Source organism: Symphodus melops (genome assembly GCF_947650265.1).
Source record: "Symphodus melops genome assembly, chromosome: 1".
NCBI classification, from domain to species: Eukaryota; Metazoa; Chordata; class Actinopteri; order Labriformes; family Labridae; genus Symphodus; species Symphodus melops.
The window spans coordinates 3,540,083-3,559,134 of record NC_136691.1 but is presented as its reverse complement, the minus strand read 5'-3'; the positions used below and the strand labels follow the sequence as shown (position 1 = coordinate 3,559,134).

At 43.4% G+C, this 19,052-nt stretch overlaps 2 protein-coding genes across 4 annotated transcripts in view; both read right to left on the bottom strand.

Annotated features, from left to right (window-relative positions):
- Positions 1-1,701: 1,701 nt before the first annotated feature.
- ptrhd1 (peptidyl-tRNA hydrolase domain containing 1) lies at positions 1,702-2,873 on the bottom strand. The gene is made up of 2 exons (XM_079362580.1): positions 2,526-2,873; positions 1,702-2,099 (listed from the first exon to the last, which is right to left on the bottom strand). Exons 1-2 carry the CDS (start codon positions 2,733-2,735, stop codon positions 1,929-1,931), a joined length of 381 nt encoding a protein of 126 aa, XP_079218706.1. The 5' UTR covers positions 2,736-2,873; the 3' UTR covers positions 1,702-1,928.
- Positions 2,874-5,058: 2,185 nt separating this feature from the next.
- fam184ab (family with sequence similarity 184 member Ab) overlaps positions 5,059-19,052 on the bottom strand; it is a 131,290-nt gene continuing 117,296 nt past the window's right edge. Inside the window, exons 19-22 of one of the 3 annotated variants that reach the window (XM_079345686.1) lie at positions 18,889-19,006; positions 12,710-12,814; positions 10,244-10,503; positions 5,059-5,249 (exon numbers count right to left, since the gene is read on the bottom strand). In XM_079345686.1, the coding sequence (XP_079201812.1) occupies positions 5,168-5,249; positions 10,244-10,503; positions 12,710-12,814; positions 18,889-19,006 (565 nt within the window). In that variant the 3' untranslated portion in view covers positions 5,059-5,167. Of the gene's footprint in view, positions 5,250-5,957; positions 10,033-10,243; positions 10,504-12,709; positions 12,815-18,888; positions 19,007-19,052 lie in introns of those variants that run through there. The other 2 variants (XM_079345687.1, XM_079345688.1) reach the window with 2 other exon arrangements.

The window sequence follows — 19,052 nt, the reverse complement described above, 5'->3', positions numbered from 1 at the left end:
ACACAATGCATTCTGAATGGTATGTTGTGTTTAGATCGTGTATATTTTTTTTCCCTTTTACAGAGAAAAACGAAGAGCACAACAATACCACGAATCATTGGATGATATGGAGCGAGCAGATGAGCAGTTCTGGGAATCATCAGAGACACGAGCAAAAGATGGATTTAATCAAAAAGACAGCTGTGAGAACTTCACGTTCAGGTTAAACGTTTCAGTCTGACCTTGGAACAGTGGACATTCAAAACACGCAAACAGCTTTTGCTTTTCATGTCATAGTTTTTGTGTTTCAGGTAAACATTCATTTAAAACATATTCCTGCTTTTCTGTAGATTAATTGTATATAAACTTGAGCTTGTAGAATTATTTTCCAGGCTTCTGACTACTCAAAGCTCAGGTCACACCTACTCATTCACACACTGATGTGTAGGAGGAGCAGGAGCAACTTATATTTCCTGAGGAAACGTCGCACATGTTGCTGCTGTGGATCGAACCCCAGCTTCTGTTGAGAGATGACGACTTTATACTGACTGAGCCACAGCCGCCCGTTCATCAATCAATCAATCTTTATTTATATAGCGTCAATTCATAACAGGTGTTATCTAGAGACACTTTACAAAAGCAGGTAAAGGACCTTACTGTTTGTCTGTTAACATTATAAAAGAGCAGGTAACAAGACCATGCTCATTGTTATATTTACAAAAAGCAGGTAAAGGACCTTACTTATTGCTATATTACAAGAGCCCAGCTTAATCCATCATAGCGTGGCAAGAAAAAACTTCCTTTTAACAGGCAGAAATCTTCAGCAGACCCGGATCATGACGGAACAGCCATCTGCTAAACTGTGCTGGGCTTGAAAATGGGACAAGATGCAGAAATGAGGACAGAGGAAGACAGACGCACCAAAACTCTGCAAGTTTCTTGTTCTGACATTGACTAGAGCCCACAGTAGCTCGTGTTCACTGTATTTAAATATACCATATATTTTTTATTGATCAATAACAGGACCCGACCGATATGAGATTTTTGGGTTAGCGATGAAACGGACAAGAAAAAAAAAGAAGCTATATTTAATGAAGACGTTTTCACCACAGAAGCACATCCACAAACACTACGGCAGCTTTCAGTAAAGTTTCCCCCCTTCCTGATGTAGCAGTCTTTGACGTGACATCTGGTGTTTCCATGGCAACCGTAATCAAATCGTGTCTGTCCATCGAGGAATGTCCCATTACAACTATAACATTACAGATTTCCCCTGCTTTGATTTCTGTGGCAAATATTTGAGCTGATGTAAGTACTAAAGAACAAAAACATTTATTCGTCTTTAGAACAAATAAGAAGAAGAAGAAGAAGAAGTTACACTTTATTAATCCCACGAGGGGAAATTCGGTTTTTTTACACTCTGTCTAATGACACACACATAGGCCGAGATACACACTCATGCACAAACAGGGTTCCAGTGACATGCATTAATGGAGAGGTCTCAGAGTGAGGGGGCTGCCCACAGCGAGCGCTCCAGAGCAGTTTTGGGGTTCGGTGCCTTGCTCAGGGGCACCTCGGCAGTGCTCAGGAAATGGACTGGCACCTCTCCAGCTACCAGACCAATTTCCGGACTTGGTCCGTGCCGGGACTTGAACCGGCGACCCTCCGGTTTCCAACCCAAGTCCCTACAGACTGAGCTACTGCCGCCATAACGACGACCTGTTGTGAAGGAATACAAGGTTGGCTTTTTATTTCCTATCATACTTACTTTGTTGTATTCCTTCTTGGTCAAATGAATCAGGTGACTTTTTTATTTTATTTCTTTTATTACATTGCCGGACTTTAATCTCAGAGATACAGGTGCATGGATACACTTACAAGAAGAGCCAGACTTTGTCTCTCACTTTGACTCTCTGCTGTCAGTTCACAGATGGGGAGAAAAATGTCTCTCATTTGAATAGTTTGAATTTGCGCAGCAGCGGCTGAACAGTCTCTTTGGGACACGGCTTCAGAGCCAGGCAGGTAGGGATGTTCTCCGGCTGTTCGATCCAAAGCTTGTGGGCGACTCCGGCCTGGGACAGATTCTCAGAGAGACTGGAGAGAGCGGCCTCATCTGGAGCCTGGAGGAGAAACACAAAACACACGCAGTTAGATGAATCCAGGCTTTTATAGGGTCGACCATAAGACCAACACCTCTGCAGAAAAGCTGCAACACGGATTTTGCAAAGTGTTTTTTTTTTTTTTTTTTTACACATTAATTTTTTTGTGTGTAGAATCAATTTAATTTCAAATCGCTGGTCCTTTATGTGCTTCTAATCTTGAGCACGTTTTTCCTCAAATTATATAAATTACGATGGTGAGAAAAATTACATATTAAAAAAAATAATACATGTTTACATTTTAGGATGCCGAATCGTAAAACTCTTTTTAAGACGTCTGAATTTTGATTAGCAAAATAAATCTCGGTTAATTGTTAAAATAAAACAAGGCAGTGTTTAATCTGGATCTATTTGGCCGGGGTTTGGCGTGACGTGTCGCGCGCTCACCCCGAGCACCACTTTGTGCATGGAGTCCAGCTCCGCCAGGTAGCGCTGTGTGTCCGGGTCCTCGTAGTGCAGGTGGATGGCTGCAGTAGCCGCGTGACACGCCTGAGTTATAACAGCTCCCAGGGGCCACGACAGCTTGTGAACCAGGTCCGACCGGACCACCACATACTGGACCAAGCGGCTGGGAGAGCCGGCTCCGGCAGCAGCCATCTTCAAGCAGCCTGGACAGGAACAGATTCAGGGTGTGTTTATCTTCCGGGTCAGGAGGCGTTAAATGTCTATTCTTCTGTGTTTTACTGACCTCTAGTGGTGCCTTTAAGAACTGCATCATAACAAATAAAGACGACCTACTTGTTGCACCTGCAAAAGAACAATCTGTACTTTAAAATAAAGAGGAAATACAGAATTTAAAAAAAACAAATAAGGGTGTATAAATGATGTAAAACTATTGAATAATTAAGTAATTGTATATTTACTGGGTTTCAACTTTATTTTAGCCCATTATCTTATCTCACAAAATACACAGTAGTGGAATAAAAGCATATTCTTGAATGTATAATTATTGTTATTTTATTGGATTTATTTTGTAAAGCACCTTATGATCGGGGCAGCAGGAGCTCAGTCTGTAGGAGGGTCGCCGGTTGTTGTCCTCAACTCAACTCAACTTTATTTATAAAGCGCTTTAAACAGCCGTAGCTGAGACAAAGTGCTGTACATACATGAAGAGCACAAAACATAAAACATAAGTAAAACACTAACAGGGTTAAAACAATAAAACACTAAAACAAGAACGGAGTCTCATGCTGGGTTGAAAGCCAAAGAATAAAAATGTGTTTTAAGATGAGTTTTAAAAATGGACAGTGAGGGGGCGTGTATTATGTGCAGTGGGAGATCGTTCCAGAGTTTGGGACCGGCAGTAGAAAAAGCCCTATCCCCTCTGAGCTTCCGCTTAAACCTCGATACCTCCAAGAGCAGCTGGTCAGTGGTCAGCTGACCTGAGGCACCGGGCAGGAGCGCAGGGATGGAGCAGCTCAGAGAGGTACGGTGGGGCGAGACCATTTAAAGATTTAAAAACAAAAGAATCTTAAAATGAACTCGTCAATTCACTTTCACCTCAGTCCTGCTGTGGACCATAATATTGACGTTGGTCTGGTAGCTGGAAAGATGCCAAAGCAATTCCAGGGCACTGCAGAGTTGCCTTTGAGCAAGGCACCAAACCCCCAACCGTCCTGCAGTGCTCCCTGCGTAGCAGCCCCACTCTGACCTCTCTCCACGATTGCATGTCCACAAGTCCCGTTTGTGCATGTGTGTGATTCAGGCCGATGTGTGTGAGAAGCATGACTCTAAAATAACTGTGTAAAACCAGAATTTCCCTTTAGGGACGAACAAAAGAAGAGAAATAAATGAAATAATAACCGACTGATTGATTGAAGTTGTAACCATGAGCTCTGTGCGTTCATGATGATGAAGAAGTCAGTATGAGAGGGCAGTGTTTCTGTGTTGTATAAAAGTAATTAATTATCTTGTACTTCTTCTACTTCACATTTTTTGTAGAAACAGACATCTGTTGAACCGCTTTCTTAGTTTTGCAAAGAGATAAAAATGTAAAGCAAAAATAAACGAGTCAAATAAACGACACACAAGCAGATGTAAATGTCACAATAATTATTTATTAAGCATACACATTATAATATAAATATAAAATATGCTATTTTTGTTTTTAAAATTGGTGAGACATCATTATATCTGTGTTGAGACAGACGACCATACAAACAGGTTTGAATATTCTACCAAAATCTGCTGAAACGTCTACGCAGCTGTAACAAACTCGCCATGATGGTGCCGTCCTAAAATCTGAGCCTGTAATTCACGGAGCACGGAGCCGAGGTGAGACTGACCCGGGATCAGGTCGACATGTAAAACATCACCAGAAACCAGGAAGCAGGCCGGTCCTGGATCAGAGCTCCTATAGCCTAAGATGCTGTATGCAGTGGCCCACGAACAGAGAGAGAGAGAGAGAGCGAGAGAGAGAGAGAGAGAGAGAGAGAGCACAATAACCTACCATATATTTCTTTATATATAGATTCTTACTGGAGTCCAACAATGGCAATTAGCAGCATGAGAATGCACCACTCAGTTTTTTTCTAGTTCCAAGAAACTGCAAAATAAGTCAGGAAGTAAAGAAAAGAAAAAGAAACATCGAAACAGACTGATGATCATTGTCACTGTACGCAGAGATCACAGTGAAACAATCGAGAATCAAACAATCAAATTTAGATCAGAGTGATGACATTTGATGTCAAGGTCGGGGTCAATTCACTTTCACCTCAGTCAACAACACCAAGTGGATCGTCATCTTTTTTTTACATTTTTTTTAAACAAAGTGAATGACATCGAGTTTCTGTGCGTTTCATCGACACATCAATGACAAGTAACTCTCACACCATGACCTTTGACCTTTTCAGCTGACTGATCCAAAGTGAATTGAGCCCCAAACCTTTCAATGACAAGAAAGAACAAAGAGTTTTTAACATTTTTCTCTTTTTTTTGTTAAGTGTTTTTTTTTTTTTTTTTAAAGTATTATTTTTCTCTTAAGTTTGGTTGACATGCTGAATCCTTGTGTTTTGCAGGTTTGTGGTCAATCAAAAGGAAAAGTATTGAGCGAACCACTCCTGGCGCTGGGCGTCTGGGGAGTCGATGGCAGAGTCCTTTGTTTCAGGAGGGCTGCAGGAGGACGCGGGAGGGGGAGGGAGGAGGAGGAGGGGGGGGGGGGGGATAACCACGAGAAAAAATACAATCAAAGACAGAAGAAGACGAGTCAGGAAAGAAGTTACAGGTTGATTCAAGATACTTACACGTGATTGAAAGGTAAGAGCAGTGTTGTGTGCTGCAAGTGTTTGTTCTCTAAATCAATGGGAATCAAACACAAAACTCAAGTGCAGTGTTACTATATTGTATAAAATGTTCAATCGATTTATTTTAGCCTGGCACTCTTTGCATTAGCAGAAATGAAACCTGTGTGTAGCACAAATCTGAGATTTAAATGTCTTTATAAAGGTGTAGTTCATGTTTCAGTCCAGAGGGGGGCAGTAGAGGCATTATTAGGATCCTGTGAGAAAAGACAATACGCCTGTTGAAAGCTGTTGTACTTTCAGATCTTGTTGGGTTATTTAATTTGCTCTGCTCTGGTTTGTTTAAACTTTCACTTGGTGTTGTCTCCCATTTTTGTTTGCGACTTCCTGAGCGGGGTCATGACAAGGTGTTCACTGAGGTGTGTCTTATTTATTATTAGTTTCTCAAAGTAAAACTTTTCGTTTGACAGATGAGGATGTGATGAGACTGTTCTTTTGTTTCTGTCATGATAAAGACACTGTGTGTGTGAAAACAATAAACACCCTCTACCATCTCTCATGAATAATTTTCAGAGTTTGTTCCTGAATCACGGTTACTTCCAGCCTCCTGTCCTCGGGGTGGAAAACACGCTGTTACCCAAACTATGAACCAATTACATCAAGTGTTTAAATCTATCCAAACAAACACCTGCTCCGGCTTCTTTAATTGGCTGCTTTCGAAATAAACAGTCCCATTACCCCAGGGTGAGATTTACATGTCTTTATTTGTGTTTTTCTTTTGCCCAATTACTTCCCAGAAGGCCTTACTTATAAATGAATGCGATCTGTTGTTTTTGTTCCACAAATGGTCACAACTCAACAGAGTCAAAGACTTCAGTTTAAGGTTCATTAAATATTCATTGGGATAGAAAAGTGCAAACAAAGCCGTTTCTCCACTTTAGAAATAGTCAAAGTAACTGTGCATCGTCCGCTCCGTTTTTAATGCTGTTGACTTTTAATTCACAATGTATATTATTGGGGCAGTATCTAAGTCTGTCAGGATTTGGGTTGGGAACTGGAGAGTCGCTCGTTAAAGTCCCGATAAGGACAAAATCTGGAAATTGTTCTGGTAGCTGGAGAGGTGCCAGGTCATTTCTTGAGCACTGCCGAGGTGCCCTTGAACAAGAACCCGCAACCCACCAGCTGAGGAGAGCTCACTGTGTGCAGCCCCTCACTCTGACATCTCTCCATTAGTGCATGTCCACAGGATACTCTGTGTGTGTGTGTGTGTGTGTGTGTGTGTGTGTGTGTGTGTGTGTGTAAGGGTTGAATTTCTCCTCGCAGGATTAATAAAGTAGATCTTCTTCTTCTAAGTGTGAATCTTGGTTGTTGCATTAACTGAGAGGATGCAGAAACATCAGGAACATCTTTTACAAATATGTATTAAAAACTTTCCTGAACACACGGTTTGATTCTTCGCTGGATATTTCATTTCTTACTACTTGTACAATTAAATTGTCTGATCATCTGCTTTGTTGCAGCCATGTTTGTTTTACGTGTTGAAGCTGAAAAGTTGCTGATATTTATAGAATGCTTTGATTTTGTGTATGAATGTTAATTTCCTGGACTACACCGCCGGACAGCCTAGCAGTAATGATACACGCTCCCTCTGCAGAGGCTTAAGTCCTCGCCACAGCAGCTGTGGGTTCGAGTCCGTCCTCCGCCCTTTGCTGCATGTCATTCCCTGCCCTCTCCACCTCCTGTCTCTCTTCAGCTGTCTGATCCAATAAAAGACAAATAAATATCTTATTATTAATGTGTTGTGTTTGAGTGATTATTAATGAATCCTGGTCAGAGAGGGAGGATGGTACATTACACCTCTCCCCTTGATGGACAGGTGACTGCAGCACCTGTGATTTGTGGTCCAGTGTGGCTGACACTGTTGTCAGGTATGAAGCTTCACTCAGCAAAGGTCAGCTTTTAAAGAGGTGTTTGCTTATGTTTAATATCTGATACCTGTATGGATTTTGAGTAAGTGTGTGTAAGGGTACAGAGCAATTCAAGTTTGGAGAAAATTTAAAAAGTAAAAGAGACATTTGGAGGAAACTGTTCTTAATATTAATGTCACCATGTTCACTGTTGTTTGGCTCACTTATTAGTAATCACAAACAATTGCAATACCCCAACAAATTACATTTGTCATCTAATAAAAGTCTCTGTCTGTTGTGAATATTTAAACAAGGCAATGACTTAAAGGGTCAGATTTACAAATCACACATCACTGTTGATAAAGAGGAGAGGGTTAGTGTTTGTGCAGAGGCATCAGTCTAAATACGAGTGTTTGTCAAGAACAAAGAGAGTGCAGGGAGAGGAGGACGAGCCCTTTAATAGAGTCTGAAAACATTTCAAAGAAGATCCATAATATCTGACCTCATACTGTCACTGCTGGCTCTGTCGTGAGAGTGTTTGTGTGTGTGTGCGTGTGTGTGTGTGTATGAGTGCTGCTGATGCGCCTTCCCTCGAACTCATGGACCCATTGTGTTCTGAGTTTTGTAGGAAAACCTCACTTACCTTTAACACAGTGTGTGTGTGTGTGTGTGTGTGTGTGTGTGTGTGTGTGTGTGTGTGTGTGTGTGTGTGTGTGCGTGCATATTTTACAACAGCAAAAGGTGGGTCCTATGTTAACAGGTGTGTTCCAAGGCTTGGCAAAGCAACCACCACATCTCATTCTTTACAGAAACAGCAGCAAAAACATGCAGCAAGATCGAGAATATCCATGACATGCTGACACGCACGCCCCCTCACGCATGCTGTAAATGTAAACACCTAAGATTATGTTTTTATGCATGCAATAGATTAACTGCATGTATCCATGGTAGAAGCATGTTACATAATTTGTCACAGCACCACAACGACCATTCACAGCATTTTTTTTAAGAGACAACAGCAGCATTTATTGGATTGTAGAGTTGAGAAGAAAATCTGTTTATCAAAATAAAACACCACCACACATAGGGGACAGTCCATGATAGCAAAAGACAATATCTACTTCATTAGAAAGTCACATGGCAAAATAACTAATTTAGTGTTTACAGAAAACAGTCGATCACTTCCAGTCGGAGAGATATCGAATAAAGTGCAGCGTGTGCAACATGCTGAGATTTAGACGAGAGGATGAAGATGAAGAAACACAAAATGCACAACAGAGAGCCACAAAATAACCATCTGAACAGAAAAGGGGAAACGTGTCAACATGCAAACAGTTAACATGTTCACACTGACGGACAAACAGAAAGAATAACAAAACAAAAAAAACAAACACACATGCCTCTTTTGCATTCCAAAGCCATTCTTTGAAGCTTTGGATAAGCACAGAAATACTTAATATATAAAGAGTTTGGATGTTGTTTCTGTTTCTGCTCTTTACAAAACCAAAAATAAAAGAGCAAAAGTGTAAAGAATGCATTAAACAGTGTTTTTATCTGATTTACGTAAAGCTGTTAGTGTTAGCACAAGAAGCTAACCTGCTTATGTGTTACCTTCAAGATCAAGGAGCATTATTTAATAGTGTTAAACATTTATCAGATGTGTTTACGACTATCACAAAAACTCTGACACTTGGCTGCTAGCGTATCAGAAGTTAGGCTAATGTTAGTAACCCTTTCCTGTAAGTTCTCCTCCTGATGGCCTCTGCATGCGCATTTAAAATAAAATAATATTCCTGCGGGTAAAACACAAAACTAAAAAGGGTTATTTATCGTATGTTTACCTCTACAGTGTACAAGAACTCTTTATTTCTGCAGCTTCTATATGATTAATAATTTCTGGAGGATGTTAACTGTTGCCTTAAACATTTAGCATTATATCATATTTGTAACCGCATACCTAAGGCCGCTTTTACACTTTTTTTTTTTTTAAATTCGATGAAATAGTTCAGAGGTTAGCTCAGCAGATGAACAACTCAACTAGCTAAAGTTAGCTTAGTGATCTAGCTAGCTAAAGCTCATTATGTCTGCTAGTGTCAGTCGTATTCAAGCCAAATAATTGGAGTTGCTATTGTCTACAAATTTAACACAATAACATCGAAAAAGTAAGAAGTGAGCTCACAGGTATACAACTCAACTAGCTAATGTTAGCGAAGTAAGCTAGCTCACTGAAGCCATTTTATTTGAGTTGCTCTTGTCTTGTATTTTAAAATCAAGTAAGAGGGAGTAATTAAACAGTTAGCTGATAAATACACAAATTATTAAACTGCTTATTAGCTTATTATTAGCTTAGTCAGTGAGCTAGCTGAAGCTGATAATTTCTTCTAGCAACAGGTGGCAAGTAAAACGTAGTTTCTGTTTTTATCAACTTTTAAAACAAGTTAGCAAAACATTTACCAAGGTAGCTAGTAGAAAATTAATACACTTATGTAATATTAGCTTTATCAGTTAGCTTAAGCTGTGGTTAAAAACGGACTTGACTTTTCATAGTTCAGAGTGTTTTGTTTCGTAAAACCTAAACTTTGTGTATTTTAAAGAAACAGGGAGCCAGACAGGCAGAGCAGCAGAAGTAACTGCTGCAAACACTAATTTACCACACATCAGAGCGCTTAGCATTTTTTATTGAATCCCTTTTAATGAATCACTGCAGCTCCCGATTACAATGATTTTTTGCTCCTTATGGTTTTTTGTCTGTATGAAGGGAATGAAAATGTTAAACACAGTTATCGTTTCAGAAGTTCACAGCTCTCACATTTAACGTTTGACTTTGAATCGGCTGACTAAGTAAAGAGTGCTTGAACCCCTTTGAGTGAAGGATTTTGTTATTTAGCTAAGGTTTGTGATTGGATGATAGATGCGTAGATTGACCAGCTGCAGCCCGTGGGGGCAGAAAGGGTCTCACCTCATGAATTTCTTGGGTTCGGTGGGAGGGGTCGGCGGGGGAAGAGGTTTGTTGGAGTTGAGTTCAAGGTGGTGGATGGGGGAGTTGGGGATGGGTTCTAGGCGGCTGGGCTGGGCTGGGGGAGGAGGAGGTGGGGGCTGTGGGAGCTGCCCACTTCCTGAACCTGCCACGCCCATGCCCCTACCTGCTGCCTCCAGAGCCCTGACATTAGGAGAGCTGCTGAATCTGCTGGATGCAGTTTTCTCATTCTTTTTCTTTTGCTACACAGACAAAAAAGAAAAAGGAGGTGGACGGGGGTCATAAAGGAGTAAAAGGGAAGTTTAAATCAAAATAATAATTAAAAGATAAGAAGAAATGGAGGGAAAAAAGGGAAAAATTGAGGACAGGGAGAGCCCTACAGGTCCATCCAGTAAGAGACAGAAAGAGAGCAGCGTGCTAACTTGATCATATTTAAAAGTGAGTGAATGGATCAATCTGAAGACTGGCATCACTCAGTCTTTAAAGCACCAGTCGCTCTGAGCAGAATGGAAGTTCAGATGAGGAGAGATGCGTCAAAGCAGAAAAAAAACATCTAACACTAACAAATGGCTTGGAAAGCAAAGGAAAGCTGGAGAAAAAAGTCAGGAAAAACAGTCCAATCAGGAAGAAGAATCCCACGCCTATTTATACGCACAAACACACATAAACTAGCACATGATGAACACAATACACATATGCAAATATGTGTGAATCAGCAAGAACAAAAAACAAACAAACTGGAAGTTAAGGACCCAAAGTGTCAACAGTTATATCAAACATGCAATGAGCATCATTCAACGCAGACAAACGGTCAAAGACTGTCACATTTCACAGGAGCACTAGAAGCTTTCGGGCCCTGAAAACATATTCTTACATTATTTTACAATGTATACTGTATTGATTTATTGATTCTTCTGTGGAGGCATCTGAGTGTGTGCAGCACCAGAGCCCAGTATCAATTTCCCTAAAGCTCGGCGTGCATTGTTCAATTGTATAAAATTGAGAGCCCACAATGTACCAGTTACCTACAGCAGTGAAACATCTCACTCACTATCTCACACTCAGCTTCACAGATAAACACACGTTAACTAGCAGCAAAATCACAACAATCCTGTCATCTGGAGGTCTGCAGACATTTCCTGCTAATGTTTCTGTCATGATTATAGGGAGAAGAGAGGTAAACAGGCGTGCTTGCTGTTTCCATGACAATTCTGGCAAAAATATATGCTCTAGTTTGTGCAGCACAATCTCGAGCTTGGGGCCTCCTGGCTCTGCTCTCACTGTGCGACTTAGTGCATTCCTACAACAAAAAATAAAAAAATCAAATATGCCAGAAGATCATGCTACCGTCCGGGAGCAGCTGATCAGGCCATGACCAGCTGTTGTGCCTCAGTGTTAACTGAAAAACTAAGGATGTGCTACCGGCTGAAATTCAGCGCCACTTCAAAATCTGTGGACTACTCAAACACCAGATCTAAATAGACCTGAAATCCTACAGGGATTGCCTTCAAAGGGGGCAATAGAGCGTATCGTGCCGTATAGTATCTGATTGTATTATATCTTAGAGGACTACAAACTTATCTGCCAAAGTTAGGATAGATGTGGTCATTTCAGGTGAGTAAATGTTTTCAGGGCCTCTAAAGCATTTTCAATTTTGCAAATAAATGCAATAAAACAGTTTATTTTCAGAGTGACTCAAAAAAGCAATGGTATGACTTTAGTAAGAAAATAAAATGTACCGTTTAATATCTGAGAGCTAAAATGCTCAGTGAATAGTACAGAGTACATGATGCATTTAAAATAGATAAAGTGGATGACACTGAGCTTTAATTAAAAACTCAAAGCATTGCGATTGTCCTTGTCAGAAAATAAAAGTTGAAGGTCTTTAAACATCAACAAATAAAGTTGAATTCAGTGATAATTGTATATTCTGGATTTGAACTGTGACACCTTGGTCTAATTGCTGTAAACAAACGAGACACTGATTGGTGGAACTGTTACCCTTCATGTTAAATGTGTTGATTCTGTCCTTTTTTTCTATCCCCCCTTTTACCTTGTGCTGTTGCTGTAAACTCTGACGGATAGTGGCGTTTTTACTGAGACACCACAATCAGGTCCTTTCTGATAAAATCTCCTTCTTTTGAGTTTTTGTTGACCAACAGATGAGGGCAGATTTGTCCTTAGTTCAACATTGAAACACTCAGGTAAAGGCAGAAATAGTCTCATTTGTTTTGAGCAATTATTAGAAATAAAATAATGTAGTCAAGCTTGTTAAAATGCAATAGTACCTTTGCAAAAAACGTCAGTACTGATTGTTCTTCTGCCTGATCAGCACTGATGGATATGAGATGAGATGGAGTGGATATCATCTTTGCTATGTATTAGATAAAGTGACAGGTTTATCAGCGTGCCCCTGTGTGTGGCGTGTTACAGGATATTAGTTCCTACCTTAATGAGCGGGTTGATAACTCCTACGTTAGGACTGGCGTTGAACACTTTGTTAAAGTTTGTCTCCCTGTTGACAAGTTCCAGCTGGTAGAACTTCTTGTCGTCCTGAAGGAGAGAACGGCGTTAGCTGACGGCGGGAAACACTGCAGGGGACTCGAGAGACTGTAAAAACAGTCAGCAGCACACATTTCATCAGCTTTATTTTTCTGCACACATTCTTGAAGCTGCATTTAACATCTCCATGAAAATCTGCCCCAAAACATTGTAAAGTATTTAACAGTTCTGCACCTCTGATTTATATTCTTTATTACAAATTGGGACATGCAAATTACCCATGCAGCACTCTATTTTCAAGTCTTTACCTCATAACTAATGCGGACTGTGGATCACAGATACAAGCCAATGACTCAACATAAATGACAACAGCACTACACTGTGACAAACTGTAAGCTGATTTATGAAGTCACCTTGGTGTGATTAGTGCAGCAGAACAGCAGAAACCTCGGAGTCACTGTCAACAGTGCCCCAGACAAAGCCGATGAAACTGACAATGTTGATGAGGGGATTTCATTGGATTGAAAACTGGTTAAACACGATACGGATGTGTCAGTCAAAACTGATAACAACAGGGTCGCTCGTGTCAGCAGCAATGAGGTCAGCTGACTTGAAGGTTGAGATGATCACAAATAAATCCAGTTTTTGAGTTGACTTTAAAGTTAGGTTTGTAAAATTAACTTTTTTAATGTTTTTTTAAACAACTGTTGGCCTTTACTGATCATTTAGAAACACGTTAATCAAATGTGGTATGCCACAGGGCTGTATCCTGGGTACTTTCTTATTCTCATTCTGGATGGTATGGATGATAAACAACATTTGATATCTGTTAATAACAAGTATTTAAAGGAACTGTGTCATGGTTTCTGCTGGAGCTTCCTGCTCCTGATACCCCGCCTTCCTGCACTCACTCCTCTGCTCACTGTCCATTCTGCACCTGCCAGCCTTCCCCCCTGTTCTTGGTCTCAGCCAATCATCCGTCAGCCTCCTGGATCCTGCCACTCACCTGTTGCTCATCTGCTCATTACCCTCTCTATATAGACTTGGTCAATCTCCCCCCTGCTTTGTCTGATCGTCATAGTTGTTACCGCCTGCAGAGCCTCAAGCCAGTTTGTTTTCGCCTGTTGGATATCTCCCTGTATTACTTGGGACTGGATTTCTTGATTTTTTTCTTGTTCTTGTTTTTGTTTATGGACGTATGGTACTCTGCCTTAAAGATCAAGTAAAGTTTCAGTTTTTTTTGCCTTACTCCTGCCTCTGCTTGTTCATTCTGCTATTGGGTCTTCTCTGAACCGTAACAGTACGATCAGACCAAGAATGGACCCAGCAGAATTTCAACATCTCTTTGCACAGGTGGACAAGCAAGGGTCCGCCCTCAACACTCATCAGCAGGAGATGGCCGCGGTGACACAGCACCTGCAAGTACTCACAAACAGTGTGGATCACCTGTCGACCCAGCTACAGCAGCTTCAGGCTGCAAACCTGTCCAGCAACACAGCCTCACCTGCAGCTTCAGCACTACCGCCCCCGCTTCCTCTGGCACCACAACCCAGTCACGAGCCGCGTTTGCCTCCTCCTAGTCACTACAGCGGTGAGCCTGGCCTGTGCCGTTCTTTTCTATCTCAATGTTCTCTGGTGTTCGAACTGCAACCCTCCTGCTTCCCATCTGAGCGCTCCCGAGTTGCCTACATCATCACTCTCCTGGATGGAAGAGCGAGGGAGTGGGGTACTTCAGTGTGGGAGGCTAATTCACCTGTATGTGCCTCCCTGGATGTGTTCATTCAGGAAATGAAGAAGGTGTTCGACAGGTCCGTCAGTGGCAGAGAGGCGGCCCGGGTATTGCTACAGTCACGCCAAGGGAGGAGGTCAGTTTCTGATTACGCCATTGACTTTCGTACATTGGCAGCCAGTTGCTCTTGGAATTCAGAGGCTCAGTTCGATGCCTTTTTGAATGGACTGTCGGAGACTATAAAGGATGAGCTAGCCACCTGTGAGTTGCCTGCCACACTAGACTCACTCATTGACTTAGCCATTCGTATGGATACCAGGCTAACGCAGAGACAGAGAGAGAAGCTTGCTAGGCGCCCTCAGTTTCCTCCTTACAGATCACCAGCAGGGGAACCAGCTCCGAGCCCCTCAGTCCCCGAGCCCATGCAGGTTGACCGGACCCAGTTGTCCTCTGTGGAACGACGACGACGCATCGCTACAGGTTCCTGCCTTTACTGTGGTCAGCCGGGACACTACGTTGCTTCCTGCCCGTTAAAAGACAACGCTCGCCGGTAGAACGGGAGTTACTGGTGAGCGTCCTTCCATTCTCTGAATCTTCCGTTAAACGTTCTCTTCTAACAGCCACTCTACAGTGGAGAGATCAGCGACTAGAGGTTGCTGTGTTAGTGGACTCTGGTGCGGACGAAAGTATGATTGACACAGCCCTGGTCAGGCAACTAGGTATTCTCACTCAAAAACTTCCCCAAACCATTCAAGCCAACGCACTCAACGGGCAGCCTCTTGCGAAGGTGAAATATATTACCGAACCTGTTTCACTCCGAATTTCTGGTAACCACTGTGAAATGATTCCCCTGCACCTGATTGACACTCCTCAGGTTCCCATAATATTGGGCTATCCCTGGCTGGTCAAACATAACCCACACATGGACTGGGCAAATAACACCATTTTGGGGTGGAGCACCTTTTGTTTGTCTAAGTGTCTCTTGTCAGCCTTACCACCAGGTGGCGTTGTGGAGCCTCAGGAGGAGTTTCCGGACCTGGCTGCAGTGCCAGCGGATTATCTAGACCTTAAAACCGTATTCAGCAAGTCGCGTGCTACCACTCTTCCTCACCACCGGCCATACGACTGTGCTATAGATCTGCTGCCTGGAACTTCACCACCTAAGGGTAGGCTCTACTCTCTGACAGCCCCTGAAATGGGGGCCATGAACAAGTACATTAAGGATGCTTTGTCAGCGGGCATTATCCGACCATCCTCTTCTCCAGCAGGGGCAGGTTTTTTCTTTGTGGAGAAAAAGGACAGATCCCTTAGGCCTTGTATTGACTATCGTGGGCTGAATGACATTACTATTAAGAATCGTTACCCCTTGCCACTAATATCCTCTGCTTTTGAGAACCTACAGGGAGCTACTATCTTCTCAAAACTGGACCTCCGCAACGCTTATCATCTGATAAGAATTCGTGAGGGAGATGAGTGGAAGACAGCCTTTAACACTCCTAGTGGACACTATGAATACCTGGTAATGCCTTTTGGTTTGACTAATGCCCCTGCCGTATTTCAGACCCTTGTTAATGACGTGTTGCGGGACATGGTTAATAGGTTTGTCTATGTTTACCTGGATGATATTTTGATCTTTTCCAAGTCCCCCCAGGAGCATGTGCAGCATGTGAGGCAGGTCCTGCAGCGCCTACTGGAGAATCAGTTGTATGTGAAGGCTGAGAAGTGTGATTTTCACCGGGACACTGTGTCCTTTTTGGGATTCGTAGTCTCTGCTGGAAGGTTGGAGATGGACTCTGCCAAGGTCAAGGCAGTGTTGGAGTGGCCACAGCCCACCACCAGGAAGGAGCTCCAAAGGTTTCTGGGGTTTGCCAACTTTTATAGAAGGTTCATACGCAATTACAGTTCTGTTGCCTCTCCACTAACGGCTCTCACCTCTCCCAAGGTTCTGTTTTCCTGGTCAGCTTCTTTAGAGGAGGCTTTTTGTAGGCTTAAGAAAGCCTTCACTTCTGCTCCTATCCTAATCACACCCGACCCTCGGCTCCAATTTGTGGTTGAGGTGGATGCCTCTGATGTAGGAGTGGGGGCCGTCCTGTCTCAGCGCTCCGCCAAGGATAATAAGATGCACCCCTGTGCCTTCTTCTCTCATCGTCTGTCTTCCACAGAGAGGAACTATGACATCGGCGATCGGGAACTGTTGGCTGTCAAGTTGGCTTTGGAGGAATGGAGACACTGGTTGGAGGGGGCGGAGAAAACATTCTTGGTGTGGACGGACCACAAGAACCTGGAGTATATGAAAACGGCAAAGCGTCTGAATTCCAGACAGGCTAGGTGGGCACTATTTTTCTCACGTTTCCACTTCACTCTCTCCTACCGTCCAGGGTCCAAAAATATGAAGCCAGATGCTTTGTCACGCCAGTTCATCAAGGAGGGGGAATTACCTAAGTCGGACACTATCCTGCCCGGCCAGTGTCTTGTTGCTACGGTACGGTTTGCAGTTGAGCAAAGAGTACTGGAGGCCCTCCGTCAGCATCCATCCCCAGGTAAAGAGCCTAGGGGGAGTCTATTTGTCCCTGTGTCTGTCCGCTCTCAGGTCCTCCAGTGGGCTCATGCATCAAGACTGGCCTGCCACCCGGGGATTCAACGCACCTTGGCTCTTATCCGCCAGCGGTTTTGGTGGCCCCACATGCAAAAGGATGTGTTGGAGTATGTGGCTGCCTGTCCCAACTGTGCCCAGGGGAAAACATCTAACCGTCCTCCTGCTGGACTGTTACACCCATTGCCAATTCCCCGCCGACCCTGGTCACACATAGCCCTGGATTACATCACCGGTTTTCCGAACTCAGATGGTAACACAGTGGTCCTGACAGTAGTAGATCGTTTTTCTAAGTCTGTGCATTACATTCCACTGCCTAAACTTCCCACGGCTAATGAGACTGCTCAAATCCTTGTACAACATGTTTTTAGGATACACGGCCTGCCTACCTCCGTGGTCTCCGACAGGGGACCTCAATTTACCTCTCGTTTTTGGAAAGCCTTTTGTACCCTCATAGGTGCATCAGTTCAGTTGTCTTCTGGCTTCCATCCACAGACCAATGGTCAGACTGAGAGGGCCAATCAACACCTCGAGACCGCACTCCGTTGCATGGTGAGCCAAAACCCGTCCTCTTGGAGTCAGTTTCTTCCATGGGTGGAGTATGCACACAATGCACTTCCTGTTTCTGCTACTGGCCTCTCCCCATTTCAAGTTTGTTTTGGATATCAACCCCCATTGTTCCCCTCACAAGAGGAGGAGACATTTGTGCCCTCTGCCCAGGCTTTCGTCCGCAGATGTCATCGGACCTGGAAACAAGCCCGTACCCAACTCCTACGATCTTCTGCCCGTCAAAAGAAACAGGCAGATCGCCACCGGTCCGCTGCTCCCAGATACCGAATAGGACAAAGGGTCTGGTTGTCATCTAGAGATCTACCCCTCCGGACTGTCTCTAGAAAGTTAACTCCGAGGTTTGTTGGTCCATTTCCGGTTTCGAAGATTATTAATCCCGCTGCTGTCCGTTTACAGTTGCCCCGGACCCTTCGGAGAATACACCCCACCTTTCACGTGTCCTGTATTAAGCCAGTACGCACCAGCACACACATCCCACCCGCCAACCCTCCTCCTCCTCCCCAGCTCATCGATGGAGAAGAAGTCTATGCGGTCAAGAAACTCCTCAAGGCTCGACGGTGGGGAAGAGGAATTCAATATTTGGTGGACTGGGAGGGCTACGGTCCTGAGGAAAGGTCGTGGGTTTCGGCTAAGGACGTCTACGACCCCGCCCTCATCAGGGAGTTTCATCGTCTGCACCCAGAACAGCCCAGTAGGACACCTGGAGGTGTCCGTAGAGGGGGGGGTACTGTCATGGTTTCTGCTGGAGCTTCCTGCTCCTGATACCCCGCCTTCCTGCACTCACTCCTCTGCTCACTGTCCATTCTGCACCTGCCAGCCTTCCCCCCTGTTCTTGGTCTCAGCCAATCATCCGTCAGCCTCCTGGATCCTGCCACTCACCTGTTGCTCATCTGCTCATTACCCTCTCTATATAGACTTGGTCAATCTCCCCCCCTGCTTTGTCTGATCGTCATAGTTGTTACCGCCTGCAGAGCCTCAAGCCAGTTTGTTTTCGCCTGTTGGATATCTCCCTGTATTACTTGGGACTGGATTTCTTGATTTTTTTCTTGTTCTTGTTTTTGTTTATGGACGTATGGTACTCTGCCTTAAAGATCAAGTAAAGTTTCAGTTTTTTTTGCCTTACTCCTGCCTCTGCTTGTTCATTCTGCTATTGGGTCTTCTCTGAACCGTAACAAACTGATTATCTAAGCTGTGTACATATAGTTAATTACCCCCACAGGATTTAATACTTACCACCAGTTTCTTGACTAGAGATTCTCTCTCGGACACCATTTCCTTCAGCTCCGCGATGACCTGCAGGTCCTCGTGACGACTCTCCCTGTTTCTGAACTTCTCTTCTGATCCTTCCAGTCTGTATGACAATTGAAAAAACAAACAAAAAAAACAGTATAATAAAT

Excerpts from the sequence above, each read along its gene's own strand:
- ptrhd1 (XM_079362580.1), bottom strand. The coding sequence starts at position 2,735 with ATGGCTGCTGCCGGAGCCGGCTCTCCCAGCCGCTTGGTCCAGTATGTG. Across the intron at positions 2,100-2,525 it reads TGCACAAAGTGGTGCTCGGG|GCTCCAGATGAGGCCGCTCT; the intron begins GTGAGCGCGCGA and ends TTTCTCCTCCAG.